The 19041-nt window shown below is 37.3% G+C and overlaps 5 protein-coding genes across 6 annotated transcripts; 3 read left to right on the forward strand and 2 right to left on the reverse strand.

Annotated features, from left to right (window-relative positions):
- The first annotated feature begins 1996 nt into the window (after window positions 1–1996).
- Window positions 1997–9351, forward strand: ddi2 (DNA-damage inducible protein 2). Of its 2 annotated transcripts, XM_079432402.1 has the most exons (10): window positions 1997–2378; window positions 3310–3436; window positions 3522–3782; window positions 3872–3998; window positions 4100–4227; window positions 4500–4628; window positions 4732–4835; window positions 5105–5297; window positions 6337–6388; window positions 6643–9351. In XM_079432402.1, the coding sequence occupies exons 1-9, from the start codon at window positions 2241–2243 to the stop codon at window positions 6345–6347; spliced, it is 1218 nt and encodes a 405-aa protein (XP_079288528.1). In that variant the 5' UTR covers window positions 1997–2240; the 3' UTR covers window positions 6348–6388; window positions 6643–9351. The 2 variants fall into 2 exon arrangements, with proteins under 2 accessions (XP_079288528.1, XP_079288527.1); XM_079432401.1 differs by lacking the exon at window positions 6337–6388 and having other exon boundaries at window positions 6643–9340.
- A 726-nt stretch (window positions 9352–10077) lies between these two features.
- On the forward strand, window positions 10078–12215 carry LOC306879185 (uncharacterized protein; the record flags this gene model as incomplete). Its single annotated transcript, XM_079431985.1, has 5 exons — window positions 10078–10162; window positions 10403–10493; window positions 10612–10674; window positions 11453–11699; window positions 11817–12215. 5 exons carry the CDS (start codon window positions 10078–10080, stop codon window positions 11946–11948), a joined length of 618 nt encoding a protein of 205 aa, XP_079288111.1. The 3' UTR covers window positions 11949–12215.
- A 157-nt stretch (window positions 12216–12372) lies between these two features.
- tomm6 (translocase of outer mitochondrial membrane 6 homolog (yeast)) lies at window positions 12373–14041 on the reverse strand. Its single transcript, XM_079431659.1, has 3 exons — window positions 13854–14041; window positions 13590–13710; window positions 12373–13494 (listed from the first exon to the last, which is right to left on the reverse strand). The coding sequence occupies exons 1-2, from the start codon at window positions 13946–13948 to the stop codon at window positions 13614–13616; spliced, it is 192 nt and encodes a 63-aa protein (XP_079287785.1). The 5' UTR covers window positions 13949–14041; the 3' UTR covers window positions 12373–13494; window positions 13590–13613.
- Window positions 14042–14121: 80 nt separating this feature from the next.
- uqcc2 (ubiquinol-cytochrome c reductase complex assembly factor 2) lies at window positions 14122–16739 on the forward strand. The gene is made up of 4 exons (XM_079432179.1): window positions 14122–14334; window positions 14722–14796; window positions 15135–15204; window positions 15511–16739. Exons 1-4 carry the CDS (start codon window positions 14197–14199, stop codon window positions 15615–15617), a joined length of 390 nt encoding a protein of 129 aa, XP_079288305.1. The 5' UTR covers window positions 14122–14196; the 3' UTR covers window positions 15618–16739.
- On the reverse strand, window positions 16493–18668 carry tspo (translocator protein). Its single transcript, XM_079432178.1, has 4 exons — window positions 18396–18668; window positions 17458–17631; window positions 17179–17317; window positions 16493–17036 (listed from the first exon to the last, which is right to left on the reverse strand). The coding sequence occupies exons 1-4, from the start codon at window positions 18515–18517 to the stop codon at window positions 16860–16862; spliced, it is 612 nt and encodes a 203-aa protein (XP_079288304.1). The 5' UTR covers window positions 18518–18668; the 3' UTR covers window positions 16493–16859.
- Between the last annotated feature and the right edge of the window lie 373 nt (window positions 18669–19041).

The raw sequence follows: 19041 nt of genomic DNA on the forward strand, positions 1-19041 counted from the left end.
CGAATCATTCGTGATCCAGCTATTTCTACAGAAGATGTGAGTATAAGGATTTTATGAATCTTTGCAAATCGGCTTTTCTAATAATGTGCTAGTTAGCCAGTTTTGCGACTGAAGTTTAGTATGCTCCATAGATACATATACTTAGATGCCTCATTATCGACTGTTTCTATGGGCCGCGATAGGTAAGCCATCCACCATTTTTGGAATGGTCTGCGAATCAGGGTAAAGAAGGTGTTTTTACACTACTATTGAGAAATTTTAATCAAAGTATGTTATAGACTTTTCATTAAGAGCCTATCATATCAATCATATCAACTTGTGTAAAATGGGCATCCGATGACCCCTTTAAAAGTCTGTGAAAGTGATTTTGTGCCTCTTTGGGATGGCACAATAAAGCAATGTTCACTTGCAGAACACAAGCTTCTAGAGGGCACATAAATCTGAAGTAATGAATTTAGGTGAAGAGCCATGGATGGTTTTGTAGGCAAAATTTAATGCCTTGAATTTTATGCGAGCAGCTATTGGTAGCCATTTATAAACAGAGGTGTGACGTGCATTCTTTTCGGTTCATTAAAAATGTATCTTGCTGCGTTCTGGATTAGATGTAAAGGTTTAATAGAACTGGTTGGTAGACCTGCCAAGAGAGCATTGCAATAGTCCAGCCTGGACAGAACAAGAGTTTAAACAAGGAGTTGTGAAGCATGTTCTGAAAGAAAGGGCCTGATCGTCTTGATGTTGAATAAAGCAAATCTGCAGGACTGGGCAGTTTTAGCAATGTGGTCTGCGAAAGTCAGTTGATCATCAATCATAACTCCAAGGTTTCTGGCTGTTTTTGAAGGAGCTATGGTTGATGCGCCTAACTGGATGGTGAAATTGTGATGAAACAATGGGTTTGATGGAACCACAAGTAGTTCTGTCTTGGCAAGGTTGAGTTGAAGGTGATGGTCCTTCATCCAGCAAGAAATGTCTGTTAGACAAGCTGAGATGCGAGCATTATCGTCTGATCATCAGGATGGAATGAGAGGTAGAGTTGATTGTCACCAGCATAGCAGTGATATGAAAAGCCATATTTCTGAATGACAGAACCTAGTCATGCCATGTAGAAAGAGAAGTGGTCCAAGAACTGAGCCCTGAGGCACCCCAGTAGTTAGATATTGCGACTTAGACACCTCACCTCTCCAAGGTACTTTGAAGGACCTATCTGAGAGGTAAGACTCAAACCTCTGGAGTGCGGTTCCTGAGATGCCCTTTGCCAATAGGGTTGACAGGAGGATCTGGTGGTTAACCGTGTCAAAAGCTGTGGACAGATCCAGCAAGATTAGTATTGAAGATTTGGAATCCACTCTTGCAAGTCTCCAACAACTGAGAGCAAGGCAGTCTCGGTTGAATGTCCACTTCTGAAACCAGATTGGTTGCTGTCGAGGAGGTTGTTCTGTGTGAGAAATGCTGAGACTTGGTTGAACACAGCTTGTTCAAGTGTTTTTGCAATGAGAGGAAGAAGGGAAACCGCTCTGTAATTCTCTAAAAAATATCGGTTAAGGGTGGTTAAGTTAAGTTCTATTACGTTTACACTGAACAAACTATATTTTCTATCCCCTAACCTTATCCTACCCCTTACAGAAAACCTGTTTGCATTGTTACACTTTCAGATAAATATTATTTACTATTTTTAATATTTGTATCCATTGTGGGGGGCCTCAGGCCCCCACAATATCAAAACTTTCTATACTTGTGGGGTCCTCACAATGTAGCATAATAAGTACACACACACACACACACACACTTATCTGATTCAATCCAATAACCAAATTTGTTACATTGACTGTTAACTTTAAAGAATTTAATTAAAATATTGAATTATTTGCTTTAAGTAAATTAATGTATTAAATACATAAATTAATTAAATTAATTTATTTCATTGTTTAATTCATTTATCAAAATGAGCTACTGTTTTGACGTTGTATGTTGTTTCTGACTTCCTGTCTCAGTAAGCTACGACACACGCAATCGGTTTACGGCAGTGGCTGAAGAGCTGTGGAAAGGAAGTGAACGAATTCTTTATTAGTGAATTGTGGTTGCTTTTTGGCTTGTTTTTCTATGCGCTTAACTTCTTCATAACCAGATATTACACAGTGTTTTAACGGAACAGTCCTGGGCACATTTCCCACAGAAAATCTCCGTAGTAACGGCAGTTTCAGACAGCGAGTAGCGGCAACCGGGTTCCAGCGACCCCGAGCACAATGCTGCTCACAGTGTTTTGTGCACCGAGAGACCGCTCGGAAACCACTTTCGCCCTGGACGTGTCCCCGGAGCTTGAACTCAGGGATTTTTTGGCTCTTTGCGAACTAGAATCAGGAATACCAGCCAGTGAGATTCAGGTAAACATCTTTCATAAGTGTTGCAACAGTTATTTAGCCTCTATGCTAAGCGACCTGACTAAACAAATCAGTGCCAAACAAGCCGGCAGGTCCATTCTATTAATAGCATACTGAGCCTCTGTCAACACTTCTGGAAAACCCCAGATTTCGAAAGATTAACAGGCCATAGCAGAATTTGCCACGCTAAACTGTCAGATAAACGCAGTTTGTTTGCTAAACATGAATCATATCAGGAAACTGATAAGTTACACGGAATTGTGCACTGTTAAACGTGGAAGCCACATAACCATTTCCACCACATAACAAAAATAAAAATCATGCTCTCCTGAATCATAATTATGACACATATTGACGTAATTATGAGGTCAATAGTCAAAATGGTCACACTAAGCATAAATTATGAGATAAAATGTCATTATGACAAGAAAAGTCGAATTTTATGCCAAAAGTGACTTTTTCCTGTCATAATTATTACTTTTTATATCATACTTTTGATGCATGTAATACATTTATGTAACAATTGTGACTTAGTGTCTCATAATTTCAACTGACTTTTTATGTGGTCGTCGTTTTTTTTTTTTTTTTTTCTCTCTCTCTCATAATTGTTTTCTTATGTGGCGGAAATTAACTTCCATAGTTAAAACAAACATGACAGAGTCTTTATTTGATATGGGTGTGTCTTGGTAGCAGATGAAGCTTGTTGAAAATCAAAAGAAAAACTTTTTCTGTATGCCTATTTAATGGTGCATTTAATGAAACTGTAAGCTATCATTTATTACACAGATAGTGTTCAGTAATAAGTAATCATTTGTATTTGTGAGTTGGTATAGTTTAGATTTAAAATGCTTACAATTTTATCGCTGATTTGAGAAGATGATATACTACTGTGTTTTCACATATTGAACAAAATAATGCAACCTTTGCTCTACAGATTTCATATGCAGAGCAGCCTTTACAAGATCCCACCCGAGCCCTGGGGAACTATGGGCTGAAGGATGGAGACGTGGTAGTGTTACGACAAGCAGAGAGGTTGCTAGGGCCACAACCCACAGTTCCTGGTAAACCAGCATAACTTGATCTATTTTAAAATGGTTTAACGTGAGCTTATCATGGCATTAATCATAATTAATCTTAATGTCTTAGGTCTGCCTCGCATCGATTTCAGTTCCATCGCTGTTCCTGGGACCTCCTCAGGCCAAAACAGACAGCAACAAGCCCAGCGTCCCAGTGCCACCCAATCACAGCCACCCCAAGCCACCACCGCATCAGGCTCAGCCCTTTCTCCTCAGGGATTGGACAACCCTGCCTTGTTACGTGACATGTTGCTGGCAAATCCACATGAACTGTCGTTGCTGAAGGAGCGAAACCCTCCTCTTGCTGAGGCTCTACTGAGTGGAGACCTTGGTAAATGAAGATGACGGGCCTAAATGCATCTATATAGAAGATTGAATGTTTTTTTTGTAAGTGACAGAATAATTTTGATTTCTTTTCAGAGCGCTTCACCAAGGTGCTATTGGAGCAGCAGCAGGACCGAGCCCGAAGAGAGCAGGAGAGAATCAAACTGCTGACTGCAGATCCTTTTGACTTGGAAGCTCAGGCCAAAATTGAGGAAGAAATCAGGTAACAAATAAGGGGTGAGATTATATGCAAAGCAAAAACATGGTCTGTGGCACAGGGATTATAAAACTTTTACTTTTAAAAGTTTTACTTTTAATTTCCAGACAGCACAACATTGAGGAGAATATGACCATTGCTATGGAAGAAGCACCTGAGAGTTTTGGTCAGGTGGTCATGCTCTACATCAACTGCAGAGTCAATGGACACCCAGTAAAGGCCTTTGTTGACTCAGGTAGTAAATCATGTTTCTGAATTTTTTCTTTTGAAGTCCCCTGGAAATGATGTTGAGTGCTTTGTTATATATTGCTCGGATTAATGACATGTTGAACATTATGCCTTTTTATAACCAAATGTCAAATACTTTGGGTTAATATACAGCATCCAGGTGAGTTATTTTCAGTTGTGTGCTATTTTTACTGACGTGTTTGGAACTCTTTTTAATACTTGAGTTTTTTTATATTATGTACAAATTTTTTTATTGTCCTTCTGGTTATCTTTCTTTAGGAGCTCAGATGACAATTATGAGCCAAGCATGTGCAGAACGATGTAATATCATGCGTCTAGTGGACAGACGCTGGGCAGGCATTGCCAAAGGTGTTGGCACCCAGAAAATTATAGGCCGAGTTCATTTGGGTATGGCATTTATTTAGACCTGCTCCTTTAATATTCATTATGCATTTCCTCCAACATTATTTTTCCCAAACCTTCTTATAGAAAATATATATTTTACATCCAGCCCAGGTGCAAATAGAAGGAGATTTCCTGCCTTGCTCTTTCTCCATTTTGGAAGATCAGCCCATGGATATGCTGCTAGGCCTTGACATGCTGAAGAGACACCAGGTCTGCTTGGAAACTTTGGTTCATTGCCAATCAAATAATCTATTTCCCGTAATGGAATCTGTTTGCCTTGCCATTAATGTTGCTTTAATGAAATAAAACAAAGTTGAGGATGCAGACTTTTTCTATATTCCCTAGACACTGTAGCAAGTGAGAGTACTTAGTCTGCATATTATTGTCAGTCTGTGTACTCAGGAAAATTTAATATCTCCTTTAATCTTACAAATACTGTCTGTCGATCTTATCTTCTAACTTCATTTTCTCTCATTCAGTGCTCCATAGACCTAAAGAAAAACGTCCTCCTCATTGGGACGACAGGTACAGAAACACGTTTTCTACCTGAGGCAGAGCTGCCCGAATGTGCCCGGCTGGCATATGGGCCAGAGGGACGAGAGGATACCCGGCCTGAGGAGATTGCAGATCAAGAATTGGCAGAGGCAATACAAAGATCTGTTCAGGACAGCGGTGAGATGCATGATATGTAGACCAACCGATGGCATGGCTTTTATTGGAATAAAAGCTAGAGTTACATTTTAACACAAGGAACGAATACTCATTAGTTGTGGAATTATGAGGATTTCCTTGTTTAGGGATCAGAAGAATATAACAGTTTTGGTATAGTCTGTTTATTCTGGTTGCAGTGCAGAACCACTCACCCAGTTCACAAGGTGGTGTACAATATGTGTATAAAATACACTATCATTAAAACATTTGGGGTCAGTAAGATTATTTTGAAAGAAATTAAGTTTTATTCAGCAAGAATGCATTAAATTAATCAAAAGTGAGAGTAAAAAAATTGAGATATTATGAAAGATTTCAAATAAATGCTGATCTGTGTAACTTTCAATTCATCAAACCATCATTGAGCAGCACATCGGTTTCTGTCACATCTTATAAATAAATTATATTAAAAAAATTTATTTCCTTTAAACTGTTGTAATATTTAATTGTTTTTACTGTCTTTTTGATTAAATAAATGTAGTCTTAGTGAGCATAGAAGACTGCTTTAAAATACATATTAAAAATCTTACTGACTCCAATCTTTTGAAGGATGTATGCTTTACATGCCTGTCAAAGTAACACTGATAAAACTATCTGAGGAAACATGGGTTAAAATATCAGTAGGACATTGGCTCTCCAGAAGATTTTTTTTTTTTTTTTCAAAATGCATGTTATTTTTATTTAGTACTGTCCTGAGTAAGATATTTTCAATAAAAGATGTTTACATGTAGTCCACAAGACAAAAAAATAGCTGAAATGATTAAAATAACCCCATTCAAAAGTTTGTGAACCCTTGGTTCTTTTTTTTTTTTTTTTTTAACAGAAGATATTCTTAAATTATGACATGGTCACTAAAGCCTTATGTGGGTTGAACGCCACCTTGTGTAGCTAATGTGATTATTAGGTGCATGCCTCTTTTCTCTCTTTCTCTGGATGTGTTTTGCTAATTTTTGCCTCTTATTGCATGAAATGTGTGGCGTTTGCGTGCCCTAACTATGAGCAGGACAAAACTGATGTCATATGGACAGACAGCTGGAGAGGGCTCTACTTACCAGGTACTACATTGACAATGGGTATATTCATTAGCCTGATACAGTATTTGACCCAGTAAATATTGGACATATGATATACATTGGTATGCACAGGGAAGGCCTCGATTTTGTGAGTAATATCTTGAATTAAGTTAATCTTTGCTTGTCTATGATGCTGATTATTTTGCATGGTTTGCAGTGTTTGCTTAATTTGCATGGTTTAAATAACTTACTTCAATGTAGAATTTCAACTTCATCAGTTAATGTTTCTCTCATAGATATTGAAGATGGAAAAACTACCTCACCACAATCTCTGTCATTTAAACCCCTCAACCAACCCACAACATCCTCAGCCTCAAGTCACCCCCACAGTCTCACCCTAGACCGTTCCAAGTCTGCCCCAGCCTCTATAAACCAGGGAGTGTCCCCAGTTGAAATTCCCACATCGATTGAATCCTCTCTACTTCAACCCTTGAAAGTGGGTGAACCCTCTCCAGATCCCACTGATGACACCTTTAGCTCTCAGTCCCAAGGACTGGCAGGTCCGACATCATCTTGCTTGCAAACACATGCAGATACTCCTATCCCAAGCACTCTTCCCTCTCAGGAACCATTCTCTAGTACTGTGCCCGAGGACAATGAGGTGACAGGCGACATTGTTTCGGGAGATTCCGGCAGTCCAATAGATGCAGATTTAGGGAAGAATATCACTTCCTCTACGACTGTAGAAGCAGAATCTCCCTTTATCCTTTTTAACCCAAGGTCTCAGACTCAAACACTGGATCAGGAAGTGGACATGGATGTTTCTTCCAATGCAAAACCAGAAGCTGGCCATGACTTTCCTGATCAGTGCCAGAGAGACCAAGGTAGTATGATGCAGGATGTTTCAGAAGCTCAACAACAACGCATGCCTGTTCCAGATTTGAACCTTGAGCCCCGTCATGCTGAGCCAGCCATTTCTTCTGTCCATTCAGACTCTGAGAGTGTAGTACCCTGTGAAAGAGACCAGCCAGAGATGGATAACATCCCTTCCTTGGCTCAAGCTCTTAAGGAGCTCCATGAACTTCTGATGTCCAACGGTTGTCCAACAGTTTCTGAAAGGATTTCTCTATCTGATTCTAATGATACTACACCAAGACAAGATGTTGATGAGGTGGACCAGAATCCTGCAAGAAACCATGTCATTCTGAACCCAACTCTTGACTCATCCTCTAATACTGCCACAACAAACGACAAAGAGGAAAGTGTTGCCAAAGCTGAATTTACTTCTCAACCAATGAGGGATATTCCAGACGTACCAACACCAAGTAGTCCAAGGCACACAGAGAACCAACCTTCTAGACTGGTAGATCCCACAGTGGAACAAACGATTGAGTGCCCTGATGCAGCTGAAGGACATCAGGCCCTTGTTTTTGAAGAAGGTTCTGGGCCGGTGAATTCTTCCCAGGGAGATCTTGAGCTCCCTGAGGGTCGGCAAGGGCAGGACTTCGTGGACAAAAACACCTCAGGCATTGACATCTCAGCTGACCTGTCTCAGCAGCGCCCGCTTTCTGTAGCAGCTGGCTCATCAACCAGTTCCAGCCTAGGGCCTGTTGCATCTCCTCAAGCCACTGAGACGGATCCTCTTTTTCTTGGAGACTCCATCCAACCTGCACCACAGCCCTTGATGGGACAGTTTCCTCTAGAGCACATTCAGAGGATCCAGGCGTCAGGGTTCTCAGCCCTTGAGGCTGCTGAGGCGCTGGAACAGGCTCAAGGCAGCGTAGAGCTTGCCTTATTGGTGCTGCTTGCAAGAAAGATCACTGTGCCCACTTAGACTCCGAATAAGCTCTTAGTGGTGGCATGAGTAAAAATATGAGCCTTTTTTCATGTCGTTTTCTTTTAGCAGTTTTCATGGTTTTGAACTTGATGGTCTTCTTCTGGCTCCTCTACTTTGCCAACATAATGTTTAAAAAATAGATTTGTGAGAAGCTGGCCATATTTCTCTTTCAACAGAACGATGTCTGTGCAATCTTATGTTTTTTTTTTTTTTTGCATGTTGCCTCAATAGTTCGTAATGGATTGTTGATTTTATTGGTTTGGTTTGAAAAAAGTTTATATACTGTCAGATATTTTACAGGATTATGAATATTTACTTCAGGTGGTGGGGCTCTGTAATAAAATTCCTCTTGTGGCATAAATAGATCTGTTTTCAATCTTCCAACAACTGCATGGTTTTAGATCTCAAAATTGATTTACGTGCCTGATGTTTACTGATCTTCTGAAGCATCTTACTCAATTTATTTAGTGATAATACGAGCAGATAGTAAACTGGTAAAGCACCCATTTCAGAGTTTTTTTTTTCTTATTTGAATTGGCAATAATGTTCAAGCTGAGATCATTTTCTCTTTAATTATTATATAATTTGATAGTTGCCAATCCTGTACAACTTGACATGTTTTCAATAGGTTGCCTTTGGAAATTATTAAAGAATAGATTTACCATTACCTTGTTCTTATGTGTTCATAGTCCATCCTTGAACAATATTGTCAGTCTTTTGTTAATTATATAAAACAAATCTGAAGGGGAGTCATATTTTTATTATAAGTATCTCGTTTTATCAAATTCATGATGTTGTGGATGTGACTGTAGTGTTTTACATTGTGTTTTTGATTTAAATGAAACAGACAGGAAAAAGCTGGTGCTGACAAAGTAGTCTACAGGTTTTTTTTTCTTCCCCATGTGCCCTTAGGGCATCTACCACTACATATGGTTGGGAAGTCTGTGTTTTATTCTCTTATCTGTTGTCCCTTGTCTAAACACTTGATTTTAGTGTAAAGTCATGATGTGCCCTTTCCAGCTGTCTGTTATCTTTTGTCATGTCTACCTTCTTGTAATTTTAAAATCTCTCATATTTCAATTGCGTTCAATCTATTTGAGAAACTCAGTTTCATCTTGTATACAGTTTAAAAACCAAATAAAAGGAAAAAAAGTGATTCTTATATTTCAAGTGTGTGGCTGATTTTTAAAAAATTATTAGTTGACTGCAAAAATGTGACGAGTGCAAGAAAATAGGGCATAAGAATAATGCTTTATATGTTTTAATTTGAGATAAATTGGACCGATTTATATGAAAAGTCTTGGAAAATCTTTTAATGGAAAAATGCCAACTTAAGGCTACTTCACAAGTGTTCTATAGTACCCCAAAACCAAAATATACATTACGAAATATTTTAATTATGTATTATATTAATAATAACTGTTTATTAAGAAAATTAAACATGAATAAATTTTGTTTATTTTCACATCTTATATAATCTATTATGCACATTCTTTGTTTGTTTTTGTTACATAATACACAGAGACAGCAAGTAACTGAAATAAAAGTGAAATGTTTTTCCTTATAAAACGTATTCAAATTCAAATATCTTTTATTCACATCTTCCAAAAAATTTAGATAGTGTGTAATGTAATGACAATAATTTTGATATCTAAAAAAATTTGTAAATTAAACAATGTGACATTTTCTTTATTGTTTGGTTTAGCCAATAATAAAGTAATCTTCATCTTAAAAGTAATGCCCAATCAAATGCAGTAAAATTGGTTGAACGAAATTGGACAGGTGTGGACGCTCTTCCGAATTAGTAACAGCGTCTCTATCGGCCCAGATTCTCGTTAAATGTTAAATATACCTTTCTTTTGCAATCAAAGTCAACGGAGTCTAAAAGCATTAGATGGGGACACTGATTGTCCCGGGCTGGATGAAAATAGCCCTGAAACTAATGTGGAGGACTGTGAAGCGTCTGGAGGACTTTAATGGTATGTAATCAAAAGAAATGAATAATAAATGTGACATTTGTTTGTTATTCCTATTCCTAACCTGTTGTTTTATTTCCCTTTAACCGCTACCTACCTCACAATAAGGTTGAAGGATCGCTCTAAAAACGTTTCAGATGGTGCCAGGATGATTTATTTTGATCTCTCTTTTTCTTAGCACATCTGAAGGGTTTTCTGAAGCTCTTAGATCTGTTGCAAGCTCACAGTTATGGAACTTTATAGGGTTTTCTCTGCCTATTTCATCCATCTTCTCTCTGGAGATCTCCAGTCTGAAATCATCTGACATGCACTGTGTAGAAAATGAGGTGAAAAGGTAATGTTTATGAATCACAAAATGACTATTCAGGCATCCAGTGTTAAATAACTATTCATTTCTGTCTGTACATCACCATTTGCCAAATATGATGTAGTTTCTTTTCAATCATTTTCAGGGCAGATGCTACAGAAGTCAGTCCTCAGCCAGAGGAAATGTATGTTGCCCAGTTCAAATCGGAGTACATCAGCAGTTGTAAGTTTACAGAATAATCTCACCAAAACAATCGACCAGATACTGTAACATATTTCTGTATCACATGGGTCACATTTTATCCATCGAAAGAGAAAAATTATAACTTGCTTAACCTTAAGGCCACGGTGTAATATCTGATACCCAAATTTTAAATTTGGCCTTTAAATTAACACGATCGAAACTTTGCTAAAAACCTGTTGAACACAGTTCAGTACATGCCTTGTGTTGTCAGATTGATAGTTTATGGTTTTTTTTTTTTTTTTTAGTATAATGTTTAAGTATAATGCCTCAGGTTTTTTTTTTTTTTTTTTTTTTAATCTACAAAGTTTTATAAGGTAAACGAGTAACTTTTATACTGTCAGTAATATTTTGAGATGAAGACTGACTGGACTGAAGCATGTATCACAAATCACAAAAATGTATCGCATGATACATTAGGCTTTTAAGGAACATTTATTTGTCTAATCGTGTCATCGTGTTCTGTTGGATTATATGTTTTGCCCCTCACAATTAAAACTACAGTGCTTTAATCATAAAAGCATTAAAATATCATTTTACAAAGAAAATATTAGTAGATAAATGAAAGTGGTCTCCTATACTGTTATAAAGATCTCCTTGATTTGCATTACTATCAAAATTTCATCTGCCATTAGCCATAAAAGCCTGATGTGTCTCGTATGATGCTCAACAAAAAGCACATGCTTATTTTGCTTGTGTATATATTTCCTATATCTTTTATCTGCTCAAATTTGGTTTTCCTATAGCGGTCCCTTTGTATCAGGAGTATTGGATGAACTCTCTGAAGAAGGACACCGAGCACAGAACACCGGACTGTCAGAATTTGTGACATCTATGCGTCTTCTTGGTCTGAAAACTCCCCCTGCTTTAAACCCGACTGCTGTGTTGAGCCCACCAGGACTACAGACTAAGCCATACGCTCTGTGGCAGGAGCTACCGCAAGTAAAGAGTCTGCTGAACTCCCTCAGTGTGCATGAGATCCAGCTTCAGGAGGTGTGTCTTGCAGGGGACTAACAAGTCTGCTGTGCATGCTTTCAAAACATGACCTTGGTCTGATGTCTATGGTTGTTCCACAATGCTTATCCCTCTGTTTTTGTGCTCTCGTTCTAGGCCATGTTTGAGCTGATTGTGTCGGAGGCCTCGTATCAGAAGAGTCTGATAGTAGCACTGAATGTGTTTCAGCAGCAGAACTCAAACGGATCCTGTCCCACGTGCAGCATCATGTTCTGTTCTCCAACCTAAAGGACATCTGCAGAGTCCGTGAACAGTATGGATAAAATACTTGAATATACAATACTATACGATAGAATTTTGAATATGAAAGATATATTGGGCTGCCTTCACTTAATATAACTTTAGGAATTCTAGTTAAAAATAATTTATATGAACTGTATTTTGAATATGAAATTATATAAGTACATTACCATTCAAAAGTTTGGGGTCAGTAGTTAATTTTTCAAAATGTGTACTTTTATTCAGCAAGGATGTATTAAATTGAAGTTACAGCATAATAAATAAAAAATTAATAAATGCTGCATTTTTATTTTTTTGTATTCAAACAACTAAAGGTGTTTATTCTAATGTCCCTAATCTGACGGAAGCCATTGAAGCTGTATGTAAGGTTGGCTTTATCTTGCTTTCAAAATAATAAATGCCCCAACATATAATTTAATAAAGATTATCCCAATTGGATACCAATTTATTGCATGCCGATCAGTATTGCATGTAAATCATGTTATCTTACAAATGAATGCATCTAAATATATAGATAGTGGAAGAGTGTGACAGAAGTGTCCAATAAATGAAGAGGACAGAGCTGCTTGTTTGTTTGGACAAGTTAGTGGACTTTGGGAACGTTAAGGTACAAAATATCTCAATGTAGTTCCTATTTTTCTGCTGTCATTTTTAAACCACTTTTCTTCTGTTCTCAATCAGTCCATTCTGTTAAACACCAGAGGGCGACATTTGGTTCAAGAGGGAACTTTAAGCATCTAATTGTTGGTGGCAGTCACAAAGTCTCTATAGTCTCTCGCAAAGATGTGTACATACACCTTTTCAATGATCTCCTGCTCCTCTGTTAAAGGTATGGTCTGTTGGATGCTATTTTACTAACCGTCTAGCTTGCATTTACCCATTTTTGATGTATAATATTGTTTTTCATACTCCACTCAGTGGACAGAGGTTTGTTGTGCAGGACCATGCTCTGTTTCCTGATAATGTGTGTATGGAGGAAATCAAAACAATGACTTTAGGACTAGCCCCTGAATCATTCCTACTCCAAGAACCACAGTAGATCTTCTCAGTAGCCCTGATACTGGCTGCACATACAAGGTGACTTGCTTGTCTTGCCTATACAATATATTGTATAGTGCAAGTATTCATCTGGATTCAAATTTTTAATTCTTATGAAAGGTAAATTCTAAAATAGTAATTGTGTTCTCAGATCAGAAAGAGACCTGGATGAAAGTTTACTCTTCAAAATAGGGAACTACAAGTGTGGAAATGCAACAAAGGATGCTCTTAAAGAAATGGGCACCATGAAGTGCTCTAAAATACTAACTGAAATGGCCATTTAAATTTTTTGAATATTATTTAAATATGTATATTCTTAAAAGGCTGTAAGCAACTGATTCAACGTGAGATTCATTTCAACAAAACACAATGAATGTACATTAGAAGTTTACAGTTGTGATCATCCAATTGCTGAGCTTTATTCCCTTCAGTGTTGAATGGGCTTGTTCAACAAGACCCGCGGTAGAAAATATCCGTTCTTCCATTTCAGCTCCACCTATCACGAAAAGACAGAATAAAGGACTTAAGTCTCAGATCTATTTTAGTTGGTTTGGAGTGAACAATGCTGTCAAGAGTATTAACGTAAGTTACTTTTTTGTTGAGTGGGAACTAACGTTACGTGACCGGCTGAGGAGACATCAAGTCAAAATCTGACAGGTTTCTTGCGACCCAAACACCCGCTGCGAATAAGCCCAGGTTTACAAGGAGATTCCTACAACAATAAAACAATAGAGATGGTCACAGGCTGACAGATATTTAAAACCATACATTTGAATATGATTTCGAGTATATGAGTTGCACGCAAAAGCAATGTTCGCGTCGTTTTTAAGCTTCGTACATTTTAAAACGACAAACCTTCTGAAATCATTTCTGTCCGCCGCGAAACGGCAAGCTGAGCTTATCCATCCCATGACACCACCTGATCGCCCATCTGTTTTCTTTCCGCTCATTTTATTTGTAGATAAATTCGTATTAGCCAAGCAAGCCAGAGGCTCTTTGATATTACCTTGAGATTTCTACGGCAAACCACGAGGTTAACAGTATCGCGCTACGGATCCTCGACTGGAACAAACCGTGTTGACAGACACTGTTAAGTAATCAATTTTGAAACGCGGTGTCGTTTGACCCTCCACGGCTTACAGATTTTCAGCACAGTGCTGTTGTGAAACACATCACCTACAATTCTTGTGCTTAAAACATGGCTGCCACCAGATACCGTCGATTTCTAAAGCTATGCGAGGAATGGCCAAAGGACGAGTCAAAGAAGGGGCGAGATTTAGGAACATTTTTACGCCAAAGAGTCGCTAGTGCTTTCCGAGAAGGCGAGAATACACAGGTGTTGTTTTTACTTGAGTGAATTACTGCACGATTTACTCGTGTTGCGTTGCAAGTTGTAAGACAAGTCAAATGTCATCTTTCATATTTGTGTATTAATGCTTTCAATAGATGGTCACAAACCTGTTACTTATTAGGATATGTTAGTTTTTACAATAAAGTTTCCATTAAGTGTCTTGAATTTATGTGTACACTGGAAGCTTCATTACCACAATAATAATAAAAATAAAAAAAACTTTGTACACTTGGCAATAAAGCTCTTGTTCTAAGGGGGTTTCCTTTTTTATTGTCTAGTATGTTTTCTTGTAAACATCCTTTCTCAAAATAATTTATGTAACAATACAAATATCTAATGCACTATTGACTATGTTGTCTTGTTTCAATGAAGATTTCAGATCCAGAGAAATGTGATCAGATGTATGAAAGTCTGGCTCGCATCAACAGTAATGTGTACAAAGAAAAGGTGAGCCACATTTTCTAAATGCTTAGGTCTAAACCTTTATGGATAACAGAAGCATCCACATGACAAAGCATAATTAAATTACCATTAGATTTACTTTAGGTGACCTGTATTTTTTGGAAATGTTGTATTTGATTATTTTTATTGTCTTTTCTAAGAGATGCATAGCTTGCATATTCTGTGGGGAATAAACAGTTATAGTATGCGCTCATTTGGATTTATTCTGTCTAAACGCCTATCCTCACATTTGAATGTTTTTAATAAAATACCTTTCATTGATTTGATTGACCTAAGCCTCATAATGCGACCGCATCATAATGATTTGGTTTGTTTGTGTTCAGTTTCCACGAGCAAAAGATACAAGTTTTACAGGCGTAACGGTAGAAGAGTGCCGTATGTTATTGGCAACAGGTGAGGATTTCTTGAGCTCACGGGTTTGTAATTCTTATGTTCACCAATGCTGCATATATTTGATTAAAAATGTTAAAATAACAATTTTTTTAATTTATGATGGCAAAGCTGAATTTTCAACAGCCGATAGTATTACTCGTTACACATCACAAGAAATTAATCCAATATGCTGATTTGGCATATAATATTTCTTATCAAAACAGTTTGTGGAAACAGTGGTAATTTTTTATTTTTTTTAATTAATCTTTGATTAATAGAAAGTAAAAAGAAACAGCATTTTACTTTGTCATTTCTTTTTTTTTGCAGGAAACATGCAGCACACAGATGAGGAGAATAAAGGATTGTGGAAGACCCTAATGCAGCGCTTCTCCTCCAAACCTGAAGATGGAACCCCCGAAAAAGCTGAAAAATAATCATCATACTGCACAGATCTTATTTATTCCTCTTTGCACTTTTTCAAATAAAACAATTAAGGTGTCTAAATCTTCACTTCTAACAGCTGTAGCTGTCTTCATGTTTATAGATGAACAGAGACTTCCAAGAAGTAAAACTGATGGTATCTGGAGAGCTGTGTTAAAGTTGGAGAAATGTGATAAGTAAAAACAATATTCAGTTTTATAGCATATTCTTTCTCTTCAATCCATAATGCAAATAAATACTTTTTGTATTTCCCGTACAACAGTATAGTATCTTTTTTTTTTTTTTTTTTCACTGGATAAAAGCTATGCTGAATTATGTACATTTTTGTTTTTTGCTCATATGTATACTGTTTTTGCACCTTTCATTTTATTATTATTAAGACTATATATATTTTTTCTAGATGGGTGTATTTTGAAGAGATGGTTATTTAAAATAAGGGTTTCAGCTTCTTTGAGGTTTATACAGGTATTTATTCCTAATATATTAGACATTTTATTGGCTGATTGCATGCACCATTTTAAAGGTAGTGTGGTGATTAAAGTATAAAATAATATTTTTATAATTGTTATTAAAAAAATATATTCATTTAGGGTTATGATGGAATAACTGCTGAAGTGCAGTTGAGTAATATAAAGTTGCACAGAAAAGTGATAAAACGTAAAGCTAATGCACAATTGGGAATTTCATGTCAGATATTGATAATATAGTCTGTGCCATGACATACAATATGTTCACAAAAGATAGCTAGATGATAAAAACTTTGCCAAACCACCACCCTTGCACAGCCACAAAGGTTTAAGACCAGAGCTTGGTGTTTGAAATAAAATCCATGAACAATGTTTGAACTAATTTCCTTCCAAGAACCAAGTCATGAAAACATTTTTATTAATAAAAAATAGGCAAGGAAATAAGCAAAACATTTTTCTGTTAACAATCAGAGACATTTTGAGTTTGAAGAGCCTGTAAAGTGATCTGTGTAAAATGCTTAACTTAAGTGAACTGATGGACTGAGTTTATATAATGTAAGCATTAGAACATTCTCATTGTATTGCCTTTCCTTCTTTCATAAGACACATTGTGAATTTGTCTGATATTACAAAATTTTAAGTGAAGATAAAAAAAAACTAAATTCTTCATTATTAAACTTCAAAATGGCCAACAAGCAAAATAAAAACATGGTTGCATTTTTGTTCTAGTCAGTGTTAGTTAGAATAGTGTTTGTTTTCTTGGACTCTTTAGTCATCTTTTTTGGGATCTGGATTGTCTCTCCAAATGCAGTAGTTGAGGCTGGTAGCAAGGCAAAGCCAGGCCAAGTATGGTACCATGAGGAGTGTTGCAGTGCGGCTGATGGGATACCAAGACACCATTGTGGCTGCCACTGTGCCAGTCAGCATCACTATCTCTATCATTGCCTGGATATGAAAGAAGAACAGAACACCACTATATTTAACCATATAAGATATTATTGACTTACAATTTAGGGACAAAAAAAAAAATACAGTGGAAGTGAATGGGAAATGAAACTGATTTTTGAAACTCATGATAACATCCCACCAGTTTAATGTTGTGAGCTCCAAAGAAGATGGGGGACCAGGCCCAATTAAGCGCCAACTGCGTCCCATAGAGCCCCAGTGGTACCAGTGAATCCTGGGTGAAGCCTCCAAGCTCTTTCCACACAAGGTATGAACCGTAGCTTTAAAAAAATTAAAATAAAAAAATCATTTACACCGTCTGGAGGTACCTTTAGTTACTCATTAACTTTTAAATCTAACTACAACTTCCTTCAAAGTTACTAAAACTAAACTATAGTAAGGGAGAAGTGTTTAAACAAACCCCATCCCAGTGTAGAGAGTGGTCCACACTATTGGGAAGGCAGCGTTAGGTGGCCTCCATGAGGGTTTATTGAGCGTGGTGTACCAGGTCTTCACCTCCTTCCGTGTGATGAAACCTCCAAATATCCCACCAACGTGTGGAAGGGCAGTCAAACTCAGCATAGGAATCCACATCCTTTCAATGCAAAATGACAAATTAAGGTTGCCTAGCATTTGCCAGTGTACATTATGTAACACATTTGTTTTAGAGTAATTGCTCTGCACTATTCTTGTCTGTATAACTTCCAAGTCTGACTGCTTATCTCCACAGAATGTGAGACAAGGAGGCCAACAGTAGCTTAAGGCTCATTTGCAGTAAATAAAATGAGGAAAACAGCCTTCTCTCGCAATAAATGCAATCGTACAACATTAGTGTGATGCAAGTCTCACATTTAAATACAAAATATCAGTCAAATATGATAATATTATGTTATAGCTGTTAGGTAAACTAGTACAACAAATATAGTAAAAAAAAGTTGAACTGCTGTCCAAATACTTTTTTTATTAGTAAACATGCTACATCAAAACGTTTTCATTTGAATTGTATTAAATTCCAACAATTTAGAATTCATTGTAAAGTTTTGGTTCATTGCCAGTTCAGTTTGTCCTACTGAGGGAACGACTTCACGCACGTAAACTACTGTACGACTCACAAAACTGTTTGTTTTATATAAGATAGTGATGAGAACGACGCAAAGACCCACAGAGATTTTTTTTTTATGCAAATACTGTTAAACAGCATGAGGGGTTTGTATGTTAGTCACGCGCTCACCATAACTTTATTTAACGCGCTATGCAGAGGGTGGAATTTTGTATTTTTGGAATTCTAACGACGGACTAATAAGATTAATAGCGAAGCAAATTGCCTGTTGTACTAAATAACAACGCTGTTGTCTTTACCTGAATTGACAGGTCGAAGCGCTGCTCGATGTAATGTGGAGAGAGACGTCTCGATGGCCTTCTATGACCGGAGTGATCTTGAAATCATGATAAAGTTTGTGTAACAGAGAGTGGGCGTGCATGAAGGATAGGCTGCTCTCGTGTAGAAACAATCCAACTGAAACGTTGGCCACTAGAGAGAGGCATGTAAATATCTGCCGCTTCTTCCTGGTGTTGTGATATTACGATCACAGCTTAGTAATGCTCGAATGGTGTGTTCAAGAAGATCATCGCTGCGCTGGAACAGATGTCAGTTTTGAAAATTAGCTTTGACATATTATGTGTCAAATATCAATTGACTAAGAGAGCTGCCAAAATCGATGACGAACCACTGCCTCAGAGACGACAACACAAATCTGTCACTCACAATAGATAAATATCTGTTGTGTATATGTATAAATTGACTGAAAATGCAAATGAAGACGATGATCCCATGGGAAATTTATATTCCCTTGTTTTGTCTGGCACCAAGGAAACGTGCAAACATGCAGAATGTAGACTACAGACCATGAACATGACTCCCTCTGTAGGATACTTACATGTGTTTAATAGACTGTTTCTATGAGAGATAGCACTTTATTTTACAGTCCTGTTACTCATGTACATA

This window comes from Barbus barbus (assembly GCF_936440315.1).
Source record: "Barbus barbus genome assembly, chromosome: 13".
In the NCBI taxonomy this organism is placed as follows: domain Eukaryota; kingdom Metazoa; phylum Chordata; class Actinopteri; order Cypriniformes; family Cyprinidae; genus Barbus; species Barbus barbus.